This window comes from Peromyscus californicus, unplaced genomic scaffold (genome assembly GCF_007827085.1).
Source record: "Peromyscus californicus insignis strain IS unplaced genomic scaffold, ASM782708v3 Scaffold_19__1_contigs__length_69161282, whole genome shotgun sequence".
NCBI classification, from domain to species: domain Eukaryota; kingdom Metazoa; phylum Chordata; class Mammalia; order Rodentia; family Cricetidae; genus Peromyscus; species Peromyscus californicus.
The window spans coordinates 18,276,153-18,295,161 of NW_026294491.1; the positions used below are offsets into that span (position 1 = coordinate 18,276,153).

At 43.0% G+C, this 19,009-nt stretch overlaps 1 protein-coding gene across 1 annotated transcript in view; it reads right to left on the minus strand.

The window, feature by feature from the left end:
• The window catches only part of Tmem26 (transmembrane protein 26), a 50,529-nt gene extending 41,713 nt beyond the window's left edge, over window positions 1-8,816 (minus strand). The window contains exon 1 of the mRNA XM_052744786.1: window positions 7,974-8,816. Within this exon, the coding sequence (XP_052600746.1) occupies window positions 7,974-8,185 (212 nt within the window). The 5' untranslated portion in view covers window positions 8,186-8,816. The remainder of the gene's footprint in view (window positions 1-7,973) is intronic.
• Between the last annotated feature and the right edge of the window lie 10,193 nt (window positions 8,817-19,009).

A 19,009-nucleotide genomic window follows, 5' to 3' on the forward strand; every position in this document is an offset into this window, starting at 1 on the left:
TGCTTGCACATGAATGTGTGAGCCATGTGTGTAGTATGAACTTTTCTGCCTTATGGAAAACATCCTACACCTGACAGCAAGAGGAGACAACGAAATGGAGATCTTGGCTTATTGTGACTGTCTGTGACCTGAGGCAAGTCACCTTGCTGTGAATAAGTAGAGTTACACTAAGATGGCACTAAAAAAGGAAAATGAACTTATAATGTCGTTTGAGGATGGCAGAAGATAGATGGCTGTATAAAAAGGTTAGTATGTCCTCAGTGTTCTATGACGAGTGACGGTTATCACCTCCATTATCACCTCGTCATCAACCTTGTCAACCTCATCACTATTACCAGAGACTGCCCAAGAATAACACAGCCAAGTTATCATTTGGCTAATCTAGGTGAACCAAAATATTGTATAAGACAGAAGGATATCTAGGAAAATAGAAAGCAGAGGGAAGGGACTGCAAATAATTCAACCAGGGCTAGTAGTTCAAGTTAGAAGAGGGATTTCATTCTCTTAAGAGTAACTAATCTTTACTCAAATACAATTACACATTGTCTGCCTGTGTCAGGCCCAACATATAAACCACAATTAAAATATAATACCCTTCTGTAATGTGTATATATACACATATGTTATGTATACATATATAAGATATATATGTAATGCATATATATATATGTGTGTGTGTGTGTGTGTGTGTAGATACACACACATATGTGGGTAATAAGTTTACATTCAGAAAAAGGGAACCAGGTCAATACCCACCCTGCCACTCTCCATGAGCAATTTCCTGTGTCTTAAATATCATTTCTATGTGACCTTTAAACAAGAACTTCATATGGTACATACATTATGACTTTTAAAAGAAAAAAAACACTGGTTTTCCATAACATCATAGTTGATGCACCTGGGGCTTCAATCTCCTGATACTAATACTTCAGAAGAATTTATAAAGTGGTGTGGGGTACCCACACAAAGAGCTCAGCCTTGATGTAAATGTGAATTCTTCACTGCCAGAGAAAAATTAAACAGTTCACATTTGTTCCAGTTCTATGTACATAATAATGTCACTGCTGTGAGGAGAAACACAGAAAATGTAAAAATAGGAATATTTTTGTGCTGATGTATTTGAGCTACCCACATTGATTTTTTTCTTTGTTTTGCTCTAAGACAAGAAAAATAAATCAAAAGATGTCAGTCACCTTGATTTCAGTTCTAAAAGTTATCAGTTGTGTATAACCATGGACAAAGTTTGGACATCGGCCAGTGCTTTAATTTCTTTGATACCCTACTCTGACTCAAGTGTAATTATTATATCTGTCCCCAGTCCATCATGAATAAAAGAGAGAACACTAACTTTACCTTGACAGTCCATCACAGAAGTACTATAAGGGGAGACCAGGATTGAGCCTCGACATGAATGACATAAAACAAAGTCACTGAAGGGGGGTATTCCATGTGTGTTTCCAAAATCACCATAATCTTAATTCATCTTTTTAGTTTGAGACTGGGGCTCAGGATACAGCACACATACCCCTGCAAGCACACCAGAAGAAATAGAGAATCCAGAAGATAATGTTATGAGACTCAGGATAAACATTGACTCACTGCAGACAGGCCTGGAAAACCTGCTTCACAGTGGAAATTTCACTGAAAAAAAAAAAAAACCAAAAAATCCAGAGAGCGTTCAGGACATACGAACAGTAAGGTAGATTGAGATTAGGCAGAGCATAGCCTACTTTATGAAAGAACTTCCATGGCCTAAGTTGGCCACATGGAAGTCACTGGGTCTCCATTCAGAGGTCTCTATTTCATCCTGTCTGGGATCTCGAAGATTAGTGAGATTGAAAATGAACATTATCTGATTGGAGTTAAGGTCCACTCCATGGGATGGAAGCTGTCTTAGTTAGGATTTCTATCACTGTGAAAAGACACCATGACCACAACAACTCATAAAGAAAATGTTTAATTAGGATGGCTCACTTACAGTTTCAAAGGTTCAGTCCATTATTATCATGATGAGGAACATGGTGGCATGCAGGCAGACATGGTGGTACTGGAGTAGTAGCTGAGAGTCCTACATATTGCAGGCAGCTGGAAGTCAACTGAGACACCCTGTAGTATCCTGAGTATAGGAAACATCAAAGCCTGCCCCCACAGTGACACACTTCCTCCAACAAGGCAATAACCATTTCAACAAATCCACACCTCCTAATGGTGCCACTCCATATGAGATGGGGGGGCAATTATTTTCAACCTACCACAGAACCCACGCCTGACTGCTCAGGTGGCCAAGAACCTGAGACTAGATAGGCCATAGACCAAGGGGAAAACTAAACACTTTTGTTTTGTTAAAGGAACATAACAGTAAAATGACTCACATTTGAGAGATATGTCATTAGTATCTATGGCACATAAAGATGATCCCCTTTTAATTATTTCTTCTCCCTGGATGATTCTAATATGAGCTTGAATGAGAAACATCTCCCACAGCCTGAGGCATTTGAATACTTGCTCCCCAGCATTCAGTGCAGCTGTTTGCGGAAGTTTAAGAGGTGTGGCCCTGCTGAAGGAAGTATGTCACTGAGGGTAGGCTTTGAGATCAAAAGTCTTGCACCCTTTCCAGTTTACTCTCTCTGATTGGCCTTTGTGGTTCAAGATGTGAGCTCCCAGCTTCCTGCTCCTGCCAGCATGCCTGTGGCCTGCTGCCATGCTCCCCAATGTTGTGGACTAACCATCTGGGGTCAGAAGAAAAAGTAGACTCTTCTGCAAATTGTCTTGGTCATGGTGTTTCTTTAAAGCAACAGAAAAGTAATGGATACAGACCATTTGGCTTTGAAAACCTCTGCCTCGTCCAACTACCCTTCCAGCTACTGAGCAGAACCTGCCTATTTCTCACTCTGTAACCCACACCACACAGGTGCCCATTGTTTCTAGCAATCATTTGTTCACTTGCTATGTTAGCTCATCGGTTTATTAATTACGCGTTTCTTTAGCGATTTCCTCATCCCCTTCATTCAAAAACAGTGAGGTGACTGAGGGAAGGAGTTTACTTCTATTTATTTCCACATTTTCCACATTTGCATATCTGCTACATCTAATGAGTGTTGGCCGTCATTGTGCTTGAATGAAGGGTGAGGTTCAAGGCTCCATGCTCTGCCAGCTGGGCGTGTCCTTCCTCCCAGCTGGGTTTTGCATTCCCCCCTCCAGAAGCAAGTCTCATCCTTTTCTCTGGTTGCAGCTCAAACGCTGCTGCAAAGTTCCCTCTCCTCCCTTCTCTTGCTCACCCACCCTGCCTCCTCTGGAATGTTGAATCAGGCAGCAAAGGAGCATGGGCGCTTGCAGTCTTCGGGACTCCCTCTCTCCTTTCCAACTCTGTGAGCCTGGGTGAAAAGGTTTAGCAGCTCCACGCCTCAGTTTCCCTTATGAAATGGGGAAAACAGAGGGAACAAAGTGCACCTGCAGTGGTTGTTGGATCATGTGGGACCACCTGTGTAGAATCTGGCAGACCTTGAAGCTTTATAAACGCTGAAGACGCACAACGATTCTCATGCCGCACTTAAGAGCACTTAATCAAAATGATACATTTTATTTAAAATTTTCAGGGTTTTTTTTGTTGTTTTCTGTTACTTTTGTCAGGCCATAGTACCTTGCATAATAGGGTTGTTACTTACCATACAAGTAACTCTCAACCCTGGTTTAGTGACATATATCTATAATCCCAGCATCCGGGAGGAAGAAAGAATGCCACACGCTAAAGGCTACCAGGAGTACATAGGACTGTGTAGAAAACAAAACAAAAACAAAAATAGCTTTTGCCTAATCAAACATAAAGGAAACAGAAGGGAGAGATGACAGAGGTCATTATCTACTATCTCAAAAGCTCACAAAACGAAATCCTTTGCATTATTAAAGTTCTGATGAAGAAAGATCTGTGTTTAAAGTTCTGTACTTTTGCCAGTAAACTCAATTTGGAATTTCTTTCTTTTTTAATTCTCAGATACTACCTTCTTCCAAGCAAACAAACCTCCAACTTGTCACAAACTTGGGAAATCTTTCTATCCCCTGAGGAGTATTGCTGGGAAGCAATTGTAATATTGTCTTGTATTTGATTTTACCTAAATGATAATTCACAGATCCATTGGATCTTTGCCCAGACAACTGAAAATAAAAATCAAGAAACAATTAAGCTAAGTGATGCCAGTTTCCATCTTGGAGAAACACAAATGAAGATCCAGGTAATGTGAACACTGGGAGAATGAAAAGCAAGCTCCCCTGGCATTCCTTACGGGTGTGTCACTGGTGGGTCCGCCCTCTGGCTTCCATAGGATTCCAGTGTTAACTATTCCAGCTGGCAAGTTCCTCGGGATGCTGTAATGCTCCTTGTCCCTGGGCAGCTGAGCTCAGCATCTAGTTCCACGTTTCCCTTCCAAAGGGCTGGGAAGATGTCCTTGGGGACATGTGCATGCTTGCTACATTGAGAAATTGAATCCCCACTGTCCTTTATAGTACTGGGATGTGTTCCATCCCTCGTTTAATTTTCCAGGGCCCAGGTTTAAATTTTAACAAAAGGAATAATATTCAAATTAGCCTGGAATAGTCCAAAGGAAGTTCATGGATGTGATCGTCATTACAAAGGGATTTCTACTCCCTGTGTGTGCATGCTTACTTCTGCCCGCAGGACTGAGCTGCTCTGCTTCACTCTACTCTGTCATAGCCATTGATTGGAATCTACTGGATTTTACTGATCTTTTAATATGGGAGAACTTCCGATGCTGGGATGGCCTCCTCCTCCCTAGCACTGTTGACTGGAAAGCAATTAAAACACTGTCTTGTGTGCTTTGACTTTACCTAAATGACAATCCGCAGATCAGTTGGATTGTTTTCCAGATAACTGAAAAAAAAAATCAAAAGAACACTGAGTTCAATGATAATTTCTTCTTTTCCCCCCTCTTCCTTCTCTTCCTAATCTTCCTTCTCTTCTGTAATTGTTCTTATTCATCCACTTCTTTTTCTTCTTCTTTGATGGGTATAACAGGTGTTTCCAATTGGAGAATGTGTAATTCTCCTTCTAGTGCATCCTTGTAACAAATGAGCCATAACAAAGAAGTCTGTAACTTTTGTGTCCTGAAGATACACAATGGAGAGCCCTCTACTACAATGGTTAAAAATGTATCTCAACCTTTTCAATAGTACCAGTACGAATAAACCGTAATTTTCTCACTGGTCCTTTGATATAAATCTGGATTTTTCACTGTTATTTTCCACCAGTATGTTGGAGAGTTAATGGTTTTGCTCATTTCTTTACACACAGATACTTTTGGTTCTATGGGCAGATTGTAAAATAGAAAGAAGGCCCATGGTTCAAAAACTTACCTACCTATTTATCTACCTCCGTTCATGTGAATCTACACACACAACTCTATAAAATTACCATTTTCCCTTATAGATACCATGTGTCAGATTTCACTGTTTATGGTTAGCATAGATATTGCTGTAGTGTTTGTTTTTTTTCTCTCTTTGATTCTATCAGCTAGTACTTTGGGATAGAAAATGGTTCATAACACTCTCAAACAGAAAATGATTATGCCGTGTTTTTTTTTCTCAGAAAACTCCAACTTAGAGTGAAATAGACCCCAAATCAAAACCTTTCTCATTGTCATCATGCTATTTCAAGGATAATTTCATTTGTATTTTCCGCAGTCCATTCTTTCATTTTTCCCTTACTAGCTTGTGGTTTTTATCTACAGTGCAAATGACCATCTTTGCAAGCTGGCTTACAGCTTATGTTCTGTAACATCAAAGTATAGCCTGGGGATGGGGTAGAACTAGGAGCAGATCTTTTGCACCACTTTACAAACACTCATTTGTCCCTGAATTTCTGCAATAAGCCAAATGCATCAACTCCCGCCCCCCCCCCCCCCCGCCCGTTTACTTTCAAATATTAGTTGGGATATCAAGCCAGCAAACTTTTTCTTGAACCAGTGATATAATACACAACACACAGCAGAGATCTGTAGTTCGAAACAGAGGGGTTTTTTTCCCCTTGTTTTTACACACTGAACTAATGGTTTATTAGACTCACATAAGAATAAAATGTGTCTAGTTGATATTTTAGTATAGAATATTATAATATGAAAGAAATGAAAAGATCAAGATATAAAGAAAGCCTCTTATTATTCATTAATTATCAACATATATAAATTCACATAATTCTCCAGCAACCTATGAAATACATATTTGCAGATCTGAAATTGAAGCTTGGAGACACTAAGTAACTCCCTTGAGGTCACACAGTAAGTAAGAAGGAATGCCCATGATCTATGCTATTTTTAAGCCCAATTCTGCCTCCTATACCTTAAATACTAGCATGGCTCCAGTCACCCGTTAATCTGACTCACTGACTCATGTACATTTTGTCCAGATTCTTTTTCCCTTCTTTGCTGTAAGTGCTATGACAGCCTGAATCAGCAATACACACAAAAGGTTAAGATTCCACCAGCTACAGTATTTCCACACAGACACAATGGCTCTGGCCAACTCTTGGGGAGGAAGGGGTTAGTTCAGGTTTTGCTTAGCTGGCTCCTTTCTGAGATCTACATTTGTCCCAGAAGCGCTCATGGTTGGTGTCAGGACTACTTCACACTGGACAGATTTCGGCCTCAGACTTCCTCCTTCAATGAAAGATTTGTCTACTCTAGTGTATTACAACTAAGAGGGAAAAAACAAAACAAAACAAAAAACATCTCAAATGTACCTATTAAAGGATATGCAGGTGAATGTAACGTTTCTCACCTTTAGGAGTCTTCATTTGGGAAGTGAATAGCATTTGTCTTTGTGATACCAAGAAGTCAGATTAGAAATGACCACAAAAGCCTCATGCTTCAGAAACTGTTGGTGGGAAGGGGGGTGGAAAGTAACATGCCTACCCTTGCTGTTAGCTATCCTGAGCCCTCCAAGTACTTGAGCATTGACAATTGAAGACATTTTTCAAAAGCTGAGGTTTTCAGTCATGTTCCCATCATCTTCAAAAGTAGCCCATTTTCTTCCACAGCGACTATTGAAATATACCACCTTTCTGCGCTCTGTCGTGGAAGGACTTCTGTCTCTGAATGTGACAGCTAATTCAACAGCAAAGTGCATGCAATTAATACATGAACTAATACCCCTGCCTCCTTTCTTGAGGAAAAAAGCCTAACTTGGAGAAGGTTGAGATGGAACTGCCCTAGAAGGTAAGGGTCGGGGGCTGGGGGTGCTTTCTGCAAATGGCCAGGCAATCTTTTCGCTTGCATTCCCTCTGTAGGAGGAAATACAGCCACCAGCGGTACCCTGAGTTCCCATGCTGAGGTTAAGACTAAACCACTGCTGGTCCCTCTTCCAGTATCGCTAGCACAAACCATGCCTGGTGAGGTAGGCTGCCAAGCTCCCAGGCCACCAAACCCAGACACCTGAAACTGGCTTCACACTGGAGAGCCAGGGACATTTGGGGTTGGAAGGAATTGGAAGTGGCTAAAACCACAGGCGCACTGAGGGCTGGCAAGACAGGAAGAGGCTGAAACCAAAGGTGGGTGCGGGGGGGAGCCACTGGGCAGTGGAAGCTCGGAAGCGCTCAGCTCTGCAAGGCATCTCCACTCTTGCAAGCACATACATCCTGGACTGGACCCGGGTCGGTCTCACAACTTAGAAAGCAGTGCAGCCAGGGATCAGCTCCACTCCTCTAGTGAAGACAGTTTCAGCTGGATCAGCCAAATATTCAGGTCCAGATTCCAGCCTTCCCAGCGCTGCACTGGGGCCCAAGGTATCACTAGCTTGCCCAAAAGACGCACCCTCATCCCACGTGCTGGCGAACGGAGAACTAAATCGACCCGAAAGCCAGCGAGGAAACCACACACTGCGGGGAACAAGGGCTTTGGTGCCACCTGCTAGGACCATGATGAACAATGCCCAGGACCCTCTGCACCCTCCCTTTCCAGGACACTCACCATTTGTAGCCTCTGCCGCGCTTGAACTTGAGGGTGAGCACGGTCTCCAGGACCAGCAAAAGGTTAAGTAGGGCCAGCAGCCAGTAACGGTGCTCTTTCTTCACCCAGGTCACTCGCCAGACCGCGACCAGGGAGTGCAGCACAAACAGCAGCCTGGTGACCAGGGCCTTGAGCAAAACCAGCCCCTCCATCCTGCCCGTACGTTCTGCCATCCAGGCGCCTGCGCCCTGCCGACCCCCGTGGGCAGCAGCCTGTGCCCACCCCTGCTCAGGAGCGGGACAGCAGCTGGACAGCACTGGGACTGCGTCTGCAGGCCGAGTTCCTCCTCACACTCCCGCGCGGGACTCCGGTAGGACAGGAGAGCCCTGCTCGCCCCGCCCCTCCAACTTCCAGAGAACTCTTCAAAGACGGAGACCAAAGCCAGCTTCCCCTGATTGCTGGGCTCTGCAGGCATCTGAGGCTGCACCACCCAGGCTCCCCTGGGTGTTATTCTGCAGCACTGCCCATCCTCCGGTAGATGCTCCGGGCTAGCCTCCATCCCTGCCCTCTTCCCCACCCCCAGGTCACCAGGGAGTCGACAGGAATGCCCTCCAGGTGGTCCAGGTTCCGCTGGGCTGAAAGGGGAAAGCGGCACAGCACACGCTCTCTCTTCGCTTTCCTACCCAAGTGTTCTCTCGGTCTTTCCCACGTTCAGTGGAGCACAGTTAGCCCTCGTGGTGGCTCGCGAAGCTGGGACTCAGGAGAACCAAAGAATCTGCTGTCCAAGCAGTTTTAGAACTGAAGTTTTTGCCCAGTTTGAAGAATTGAAACTTCCAGGGACCAGAGGCAGTCAGACCGGCTGGCCTTTCCCAGCGCCTTTCCCAGCATCTCATTCAGTGCATGGGCAGCCTTGGCAGACCTTATTCTTAACTGGTGGCTCCGGGACTCCAGGAGGTGGAGGCAGGATTGCTGCGAATTCCAAGCCAGCCTGGGCTACAGTGTGAAACCATAACTCGGAAAAAAAAAAAAGTAAAGGAAGGTTGCAGCTTTAGCTTAGTCTTAGAGTACTCACCTAGTTGGGGGGGGGGGGGGGAGCGGATTAGGAAGGGGTGGGGAGGAGGGAGGGAGAGCCTTGAACACTATGAGTATTTCAGGTAGAGGTTTGTAATCTAGAACTCTTGTGATGAAGATCTGTGAGTTCAACTCCAAGCATCAGAGCCAGAGAGGGAACTGAAGTCATGGCTCCAAAGCCCCGCATGATTTTTATTTCCTTGTTTGATGTCCCCTAAGCTTTTATTATTTATTTTGTAGGGTTTTTCTTTAATTGGATTCAAAATCTCACTGAAATATATGTGGAAGAGAGTTATGCTGTTTGTAAGTTGAAAGGCTATGCAGCTGGGAGACAGTTGTAAAAATTTAAGTGAATGAAGTTATGGGAATCTTGCCAGATTTACCTAGGGCCTTCAAAGCTCTGTGCTGCTAAGTCCCCCTTTGTCTGGCGACACAGAGAGCTTAGAAAAGGACAGTTACAGTACTGTGAAGCAAGGGTGCTCTCTTGTCCATGCAAGTAACATGGAGAGAAAAGCCTAGAGCGATGGTATCAGAGACCTGTATACAGCACCTATCGGGTCACAGATGGCGAACATGGAGATTACTGCCAGGTCCAAGGAAGTCACTGCTCTTTAGTGATTGAGACAAGGAAAATCAGAAAGGGTTGAGAGAGCCACAGCATTCCTGAGGCTTGTCAAATGCTTCAGCAAAAACCAAGTTAATCCCCCTGGAGCCAAATAAATTGGATTTACTATGGTTTCCTGGAGAAAGATGCTCCATAGAAACTAGAACAGATCAGCAAGAGTGTTAGAAAAGTTTTCAAATGTCAGGAATGACTTATTAGAAAGCATCAGGACTTAATTTAGGTGACCATGGGGCTTAAAGACATCAGATGCTACAAAGAGGTGGAATTAATTTCATGACTGGCTTTCTTGCTGAGTCTAACTTGGATAGGACAGTGTTTGGTCATTTGCAGCTTGAATTATTTGTTTTAATTATGTTCATACCTGAGCATAAAGGGATACTATATCCTGATTTACAGCAACACAGAGTTGGCCTTTTGACTGTGGTCACACCTGAGTATAAAGGGACACTGTTCATATCCCCATCTACAGCCACACAGAGTTGACCTTCTCTGGTGTGAAGTTTCCCTTGTTCAAGAGGAGAATTGCAAGAGGTGCTGAGAGAGCCACATCAGTCTCTTACTGGCAGGGACTTCTCTGTACTCCATGTGTCCCAGCAAGAGCTGTCTAGAAGGGACATGCAACAAGCGACATCCATCCAATGTCTTCTCAACATTTTCTTGGTTCTGATTTTGAAAGTTTGAATTGTGTGCAGTCCTTTGTCTGGATCTGAAAGACAAAACTGTCATTAAAAACAGCTGAGAAGTTTTCTTTCTTTTCTTTTAACATCATCTAAATAGAGAAGCGACTTGGAGAGATATCTGGAGATCTCCAATAATCCTTTTAAATGTATAAAATCATTAAGCAATTTAAAATATCTATACCGCTTGAAAAAAAAAAACCAAAAATGGTCTCAGTGTCAATATCTAGGCCGTTTAATGCCAGCTGTTGTTACACATGAAACACACCAGGCACCTCTTACCTGCTCCGCTGTAGCCACCAGAAGCCCTCTGGTCACTTCTGAATGCCAAGTGAATACGGACCTTTCTCGGGCTTCTTTTTGGAATACTGTCATTTGGGTTGCAATAAAGCCTTTCCAAGCTCACTCAAGTCAAAGGGGTAGCTGCTGGGAGGGAATGCATGTTCTAAAGTGTTGGTGGAATCCCGAGAACCAAGAACAGGTGATGGGAGCAGGAAGCCAGCTGTGGACTCAAGTGGCACCAGAGATTTGAGAGTTGCAGTTTGTGGATCTGTGCCCAGCCACTCTGACCTTGTTGGTTTCCAGCCAAATGTCTGAAGTTGGAAAGGGATTCTATTAACTTCCTTTAACTCTAGATACCAGGAGTTATGGGTTGCATTTGGAACATTACAGCAGAGGTTCATGTGTTAAAGGTCTAGTCCTTAGCTGAAGGTATTGCTGAGAAGTGAGGGAATGTGAGTGGCTGTCTTAAATGATGGGTTGATCTGCGTATGGACTCTTGACTGGGTCGATCATTGGGAGGTATTGGGGATGACAGACACTTAGGCATGATTTGAAGATGTGTCATTGGAGTTGGATTTTGAAGGTGTATTTTGTCTCCAGACAGCCTGCCTTCTGTTTTCTGGCATCTATGAAATGAGTGACATAAATTCTACTCTATTCCACATCCACCATGGCATCTGCCTTAACATGGACCCAGATAAGTGGAGTCTGCCAACCACTAATGAAAATTCTGAAGCCATGAGCCAAAATACAGCATTCCTCCCTTCTTTTGTTCAGGTTGAGTACTTTTATCACAGTGGTGATAAAGTAGCTAACCAGGTCATGTCACCGGCACTGCACAGATTACCAGTTGACTGCACTTCAGTTACTGGCCATCCCTACACAATGCTTTAGTGCAGCTTTCTAGATCCTTCAACATGTGCCACGGACTGGCCCACCAGGAGTACCACGACCGTAGGAGAACCAGGGCTTAGCGGGGAGTCAGGAAGGCAAGGATTCGGCGAATGACAGACAGATAACACACTCAGAAGTGGTTTGAATCTGCTGCAATTTTACTTCTGTAAATCAGTAGTTTATATACAGAAAAGAAAACTATCAAGTCATACAAGGAACAACAAGAGCTTGGCAATAATTCAATTATATAATTGAATTATGTAAATCATCTTTAAAAAACAGCAAGCACACAATTATTGATTGGCGCTAGACATATACCTTCACCCACAGGAACTTAATGGCCCAAAGAGCAGTCTGTGGTTTCTAAACTTAGTACAGTCCCTAGACTTGTGCAGACTTCTTGAGGTTGCATCTGTGTCCCTTATCTTACCCCAGCAGTTTTCTAGTTTACTATACACTTCTAGTTTTCTGGTTCTCATGGTCCACATAGCCAATGTGGATGTTGCAGACCCTCTCTAAGCCTTTCTTCAGTTCTTCCACCACATATCTCTTCTAACATAAAACCTTTTTACCTTTGGAATATGGACTCTTGTACTTTTACGCCTGTAAAGGGAAGGGGTTCTGCTGTAGTCCTTAAGTTTCCTATGCTGAACTTCCCCAATGGAAGGGCCCACCATCTGCTTCCCATGAGAAAACATTTTCTACCATAAATCACTTTGGTTGGGATTCCCAAAGGATTCCTAGTGGGTGAGTGTTCATTCCCTAAAAGTGCCTGAACTTTTATACTTTCTTTACCTAGTGGCTTGGGGTTTTTAAGAAATAGCTCATTGTGCTGTATCTAATTAAGATCCATGTCCAGCTTTCCATTTCCTCCATAGTTCGCAACCTAAGCATTCATTAATTCTGGCTGTGCTTCATAGATTAATTAGAACATTATCAGAAAGGCAGTTATACAGAACCCATAGCCCAGGGAGCTCATGATCTGTGAAGTACATCTTCTTTGAGAAGGAAGCATAACGCGGGCACTCTGCCAGGGACCTCCAGGGAGCTTAGTCCTGTGGGACACGTATCTCCCATCCACCATTATTGACACAATTGTTCCTGTCACACGGACGACACTGGAGTTGGTGTGGCAAACACGGGCTTCTGGGAAGAGCTGCCGAAGTCGTGGTAGAATGGAGGATAGCAGGTATGTTGACTGACACAGGTAGAACCTCCATATCTGTGTTTACATGCTAACACAGAATACTTGCCATGATACAGGTGTTCCTGCCTCATACTGCCTACACCGTGGCATGTGATTGTGAAGGCATTTGTGTGTTTGCAGTGGGGGTACAGTCCAAGGTTACCTCTCCATCCAGAGGTTACTAAAGAGACAGGTTGGTGTCAGATGTCATACTCTTCTGGCGTGGTAATCTCCACTCTTCCCTTAACTACATGTACATACTATTTAGATATCATTTTGACACATACGTGTGTGTGTGTGTGTGTCCCGACGTGTAGGACAACGATTTAAAAAAAGTCAAATACTACACAGAGGTGTACATCTATTCCCCAGAGGAATTGATCTCAATCAAGACCTTTTATTGCTACTTTTTCTGGTGGCTACAATCACACCTCTAAAATATATTTTACATTCCTCCACTTTAGCTCAGTCGAATCTCCTAATATTTCTTTGGTAATTTCTCCATTACATCTACTGTCTTCCTCTAGAATGTGGTCATAGCTAGAATCAGTTGTTAATTTGACACACTTAAGAAGACAGGATCATCAGGGAATTGCCCCTATCAGGCTAGTATACAGTGTGCTTTCACGATTACTGATTAGTCTAGTATGTCCCAGCCCGCTGAGGGCGATGCTGTCCCTGGGCAGGTGGGCCTGGGCTGTCTAAGAAAGATAGCCGAGTAATCCGGGGGGAAGCAAGTCAGTAAGCAGCATTCTTCTATGGTCTCTGCTTCAGTTCCTACCTCCAGGTTCCTGCCTTGACTTCCTGTCTTGGCTTCTCTCCACAGACTATATGTAACCTGAAAGCCAGATAATGCTTCTCCTCCTCAGGTTGTTTTTGGTCAGTATTTATTTTATATTTTTTCACAACAGCAAAAAGTAAACTAGATAAATGTCTTCTATATTTCCTTTTGTCTTTTTTGTCTATATTCTGATGGTGTTTCTAACATTTATCTCCTGGATGTCTATGTTGTCTTTTGACTATTATTAAACTTCAGCAGTGAATTTTGTCAAGTTATTTAATTGTGAATTGATATCTTATTTTTTCCGCACTGGCTTATTCTTGCTTGGTGTATTCTAATGCCTTTTAAACTATCTTTAATAATATTACTTACAGCCTTTAAGTAATTCTGTCCTCCTGAATTATTTTGTTCAGTTGCTCACATTATTCCAGCCACGTTTCACTGTCAGTGTTTTGTAGTTGATATATTCTCAAATAATCTGAGGATGCTCTCTTGCTTCTCACATCTGAGAATCTTTGTCTGGGGTGACTGTCAGGTGGAATGGGCTGTGATGACCAGTCTTCACCATCAACTTAAATGGATTTAGAAGCATCTAGAAACACACCTTTGAGGGTGGGGTGTGGGAGGGCAGTTCCAGAGCAGTTTATGAAGATGGAAGAAGAGGGCACCTTGAATGTAAGCAACACCTCCCTGCAGGCTGGGATCCCAGCCTGAAGAAACAGGGAAAGAAAGAGAATAGCTGAACTCTGGCCTTCTCTCTCTCTCTCTGCTTCCTGGCAACTGTCTTGTGTTCCTCTGCCAGATTCCCCCCAACTTGATGGACTGTATTCCCCTAAATGGTGAGCCAAAGCAGCCTTTGTCTTTCCTAAGTTACTTATATCAGGTATTTTTATCACAGCAATGACAAAGAAAATTAACATACACACATACATATATATCGACATGGACATGGACATAGACATGTATGATGATATTGTGTTCCCCAGTACATTGTGCACTCTAATAAACTTATCTGGGGTCAGAGAACAGAACAGCCACTAGATATAGAGGCCAGAAAATGGTGGCACACACACACACACACCTTTAATCCTAGCAATCCAAAGGCAAACATCCATCCGGATCTCTGTGAGTTCAAAGCCACACTGGAAACAGCCAGGCATGGTGACACACATCTTTAATCCCAGGAAGTGATGGAAGGAAGCAGAAAGGTATATAAGACGTGAGGACCAGGAACTAGAGCTGGTTAAGCTTTTAGGCTTTTGAGCAGTAGTTCAGCTGAGATCCATTTGGATGAGGACACAGAGGCTTCCAGTTTGAGGAAACAGGATCAGCTGAGGAATTGGCGGGGTGAGGTGGCTGTGGCTTGTTCTGCTTCTCTGATCTTCCAGCGTTGACCCCAGTACCTGGCTCCAGGTTTGTTTTTATTAATAATACCTTTTAGGATTCGTGCTACAGACATGGGCATGAACACTCCATTTGCTGTTTGTCCATTGCCTGGGCTGTTGTTCTGGACTGAGAGGCATGAAACACTTGTCAGATCCTTTTCCTTTCAGGGTGCAATGAAGAGGGGCAGGCAACAGGCTAGAGTGTGCCTTCACAGATGTGATTTAAGCCCTGGGTCTCCCCGTACTCCTCATACCAGCTGTGGCTTCAGAGAAGATCGGCAGCTGCTCACCTGTGATACTTCTCTTTAGTCTCCTCTACAGCTTAACTTAATGCAAGACCTAGCCCCTGCCCCCTCCTTTAGAGAACTGCTCATATTACTTTGAGGGAATCACTGATGGCACCCTTGAGGAAGGAGGCAGAGATGAACGGCAGCCATTTCCCCTGCTCCTGATACAGCTGCTGAACGAACTGATCACGGCTGCTGTCTGCTCTTGCTGGTTACAGTGTCAGCTTCTCTGGTGTCCTCAGAGGAGGAACTGGGTCCCTTCGCTGTCCGAGGCTGTCTTGTTTTCTCTGGTTTCTCTACTTAACAGTTCTACCCGTATTTTGTCTGCCTGAACTTCCTTAAAATTCTTCTCCTGTGCTTTCCAGCATCTTTTCTATTCTGTTCTTCTAGGCTTAAGACACTTTTCTGTCATTTTAAAGGTGGAGTCCTAGTTCCTGGCTCACAAACCAGAATATAAAACTCACAGATTTACTGATTATCCTAAAATGTGTGGCTTAAACATGAGACATTAACTGCACCTCTCCCAGGAAGTTTATGATAAAGGAGAAGAGAGCAGTAGAAAGCTAACAATTAACCCCAGCGATTGTTTCTCTTTAAAAAAAAAAAAAAGCCAATGCAAGTGTAATTATCAATAGGTGGACACTTTGAAGCTAGTGAGGGAAAAACAGCTAAAGTCTGGATAAATATCTAGATGTGTCTAACATCTGCTCATTTTCTTCAACTCTTGGCTCTCAGTCTCCTTCCTAAGGGACATGCCTGTTGTGAAGTCACTTCACGGGAGAGGTGATGGTACCTTCTTGTCTATGGTTAGGATTAAACTGGTTAGTGTTTTAAAAGGTGCTTAGAAAAATGCCCAAAATGTAGCCCTTAGCAAATATGTGCTAAATAAACAAATGGAATTATCAAAAGGGTTGAATGAACAGCACACAAAGCACACATGTCATTCATTCCCCCAGAGAATGTTATCGCTGGGTTTTCTCATTAGGCCAGCTTCTTGTGGGACGTAAAAAAATAAAGCCAATGAGTGCCTTCCCTGAGAGCCTGGGAGCCTAAAATCCCATTCTGTCATGGGAAGCAAGATCATCATTTAGACAAAATCCTGCCCCATCTTTTGTGGTAAAGAATACTAAACTTGCTGGAGTTTGGACTGCTCTCAGAACAGTTGGGTGGTTTAATTAGCCTCCAGACCGTATGGCCAGACTTGAACCTTGGATCTGTCATAGGCTGATTGTGCTCCTATCCGTGCTACATTTAAGTCCTTACTCGCAGTGTCTCAGAATGCAACTATATTTAGAAAAAAGTCACCTTTTGTCCTTGTCCTTGCATTGCCTTAATTTATAACAATTATACACAGGTTCAGTGTGGTGCCTTCAGACACGTGTACAACACAGTACGACACTCTTGGGGACACACCCCATTACTCTCCCTTCCATCCATCATTCCTTCCCCTGATCTCTTACTCTTCTAATAGTTCTCTTCCCACTTGATTGCTATCTTTTCTTACTTTTTTTTTACGTTCAACACATGAGAGAAAACTACAATAATTGTCCTTCTGAGACTGGCTTCCAAAGATCTCCAGTTTCATGATTTCTCCTGCAAGTGCCCTTATTTAGTTCTTCCTCATGGTGAATATGGCTCTTCAGTCTATAAGATGTCTACCCCATGTCTTCTTTATTCATTCATCTGTTGGCAGGCAACTGGGCAGATTCCATAACTTGGCTACTGTCACCAGTGTCCCATGATCAGCGTGGACGTGCGAGTGTTTCCCTCACATGGTGCCTTTGCTGCCTTCAGATATATACTCAAAACTGATAAAACTGGACTGCATGCTTCTTTTAGGATATTGAAAATCCTCAATATTGATTTTCAGAGTAGCCAAACTAGTCAACATTCCTATCAACAGTGCGTGAGGGTCCCTTCCTCCATCCTTATGAGCATTCCTTATTTTTTCACTCTCCCCATAATAACTATTCTAACTGAAGTGAGATGGGATTATGATGTAATTTTAATTTGCCCTTCCTAATGACTAAGGACACTGTGCATTCTTTTTTCATGTATTCATTGGCCATTTGCACTTCCTTCAAACTATCTGTTTGGCTCATTTGCCCTTCTGTTGGTTGGATTGCATGCTCTTTGTGCTTTAAATAGTTTGAGTTCTTTATACATTCTGGATATTCAGTCTACGTTAAATGAGAAGCTGGCAGATTCTTTCCCATTCTACAGCCCCTTTACTCCCTGTATATTATTTCTTTTGTTGAGCAAAGACTTAAATTTGACTCAACCCAGTGTTGATATTTTTCCATTATTTTAATCTGTTAGTAACTTATTCAAAAAGTAGTTGCCTGGGTCTATATGCTTAAGTGTTTCCAGGTTTTTCTATAATAACACCAAAATTCCAGGCTTCATGTCTAGGTCTTTGCACATAATGGGAAACAAAAGTCTAGTTTCAACCCCCTATGTGTGGTTTCTTCAAGAGTAGTTATGAGATAAAGTCTTTAGAAAGATGATTAAGTTAGAACATGACCTTGCCTTAGTCATGTGTGTTACCACAACAAAATAGATAATTAGTCCACACAATGGTGAGTTGGTGACTTGTAATCCTAGGTGCTGAGGAAATCTCAGAGTCTGGCAGGGTCATAGGTCTAATAAGCAGTCTACTTTCTGAAGGGCAGCACAGGGTGCCATTGAATTACAGAGAGCAGGAGGGCAAAACCAACAAATTCCCTTGCCTTGTCATTGTACAAGGCACCCAACCCATGCAAGGCCGATGAGCTAGGACCCCAACTCTCAAGCAATATCATAAATAATTGCAGATTTTGGAAAGTAACATATCCATAAGGGCAGAGCCACCACAGTATAGGCATTCATCTAATCTCACCATGGCCTTTAGGATAAGAAGAAATTGGGGCCCATAGATTCCAGAAGAATTTGCTTCAAAAAGAAAGAGTATGGAAGTAAAAATAAGAACGTAGTTCTCTCTACAAGCTCGCAAGAAAGACATCAGAATAAATCAACCTGTCAGGCCTTAGTCCTTAGTCTGGGGTCTTTGGCCTCCAGAACATGGGGAAGAGAGTTAGTGGTGGGTAAGCCATCTGTGACAACCATCTGTAACCCCATTTCTAGGAAATCTAGCCCCTTCTCCTGGCCCTGAGAGCACTTTATATGCATGGTGTACAGACATATATGAAGGCAAAACACCCATATACATAAAATAAAAATAAATAAATCTTTTTTAAAAGTAGCCATGTATCTTGAGGTACATACGTTTTGACTAACACAAAAAATAACAACTTGAAGAAAGACATTTCATTTTAAACATGCATTTGAATCGAGATGTTTAGTTATATAGCTCACCATTTGTTACTTGGTTGGTTGGCTATTCCGTTGAGGATCTTTCCCAACACTGGTTACGCTGCAGTATAAAGAAACCACGTATCATCGAAGCCTGAATGTGGCTAATTGTGGGAGTGTGAGGAGTGGGTCACAGTTTGGAAAGCACTCTAAGATACTGCTTTCTAGTCTTTTATATGTCATTTCAAGGAAGTAGTCGGAGTTCTATGGGGCAACCAGTATTTCAAAGCCCCTGATGCCACTTCAAGTTCCTTCATTATAAACAGAGCTGGAGGTGACAGCTTTGTTCCTTCCATGATCATTAAAGGAATCAAACCAGGGACAGATCAGGAAAATTCTGTGTAGCATGAATCTTAAAATGTCTTATTAATAAAAACAAACCTGAAGCTAGGTATTGGGGTGAACACTGGAAAATCAGAGAAGCAGAACAAGCCACAGCTAACCTCACCTTGCCAATTCCTCAGCTGATCCTGTTTCCTCAGACTGGAAGCCTCCGTGTCCTCACCCGAATGGATCTC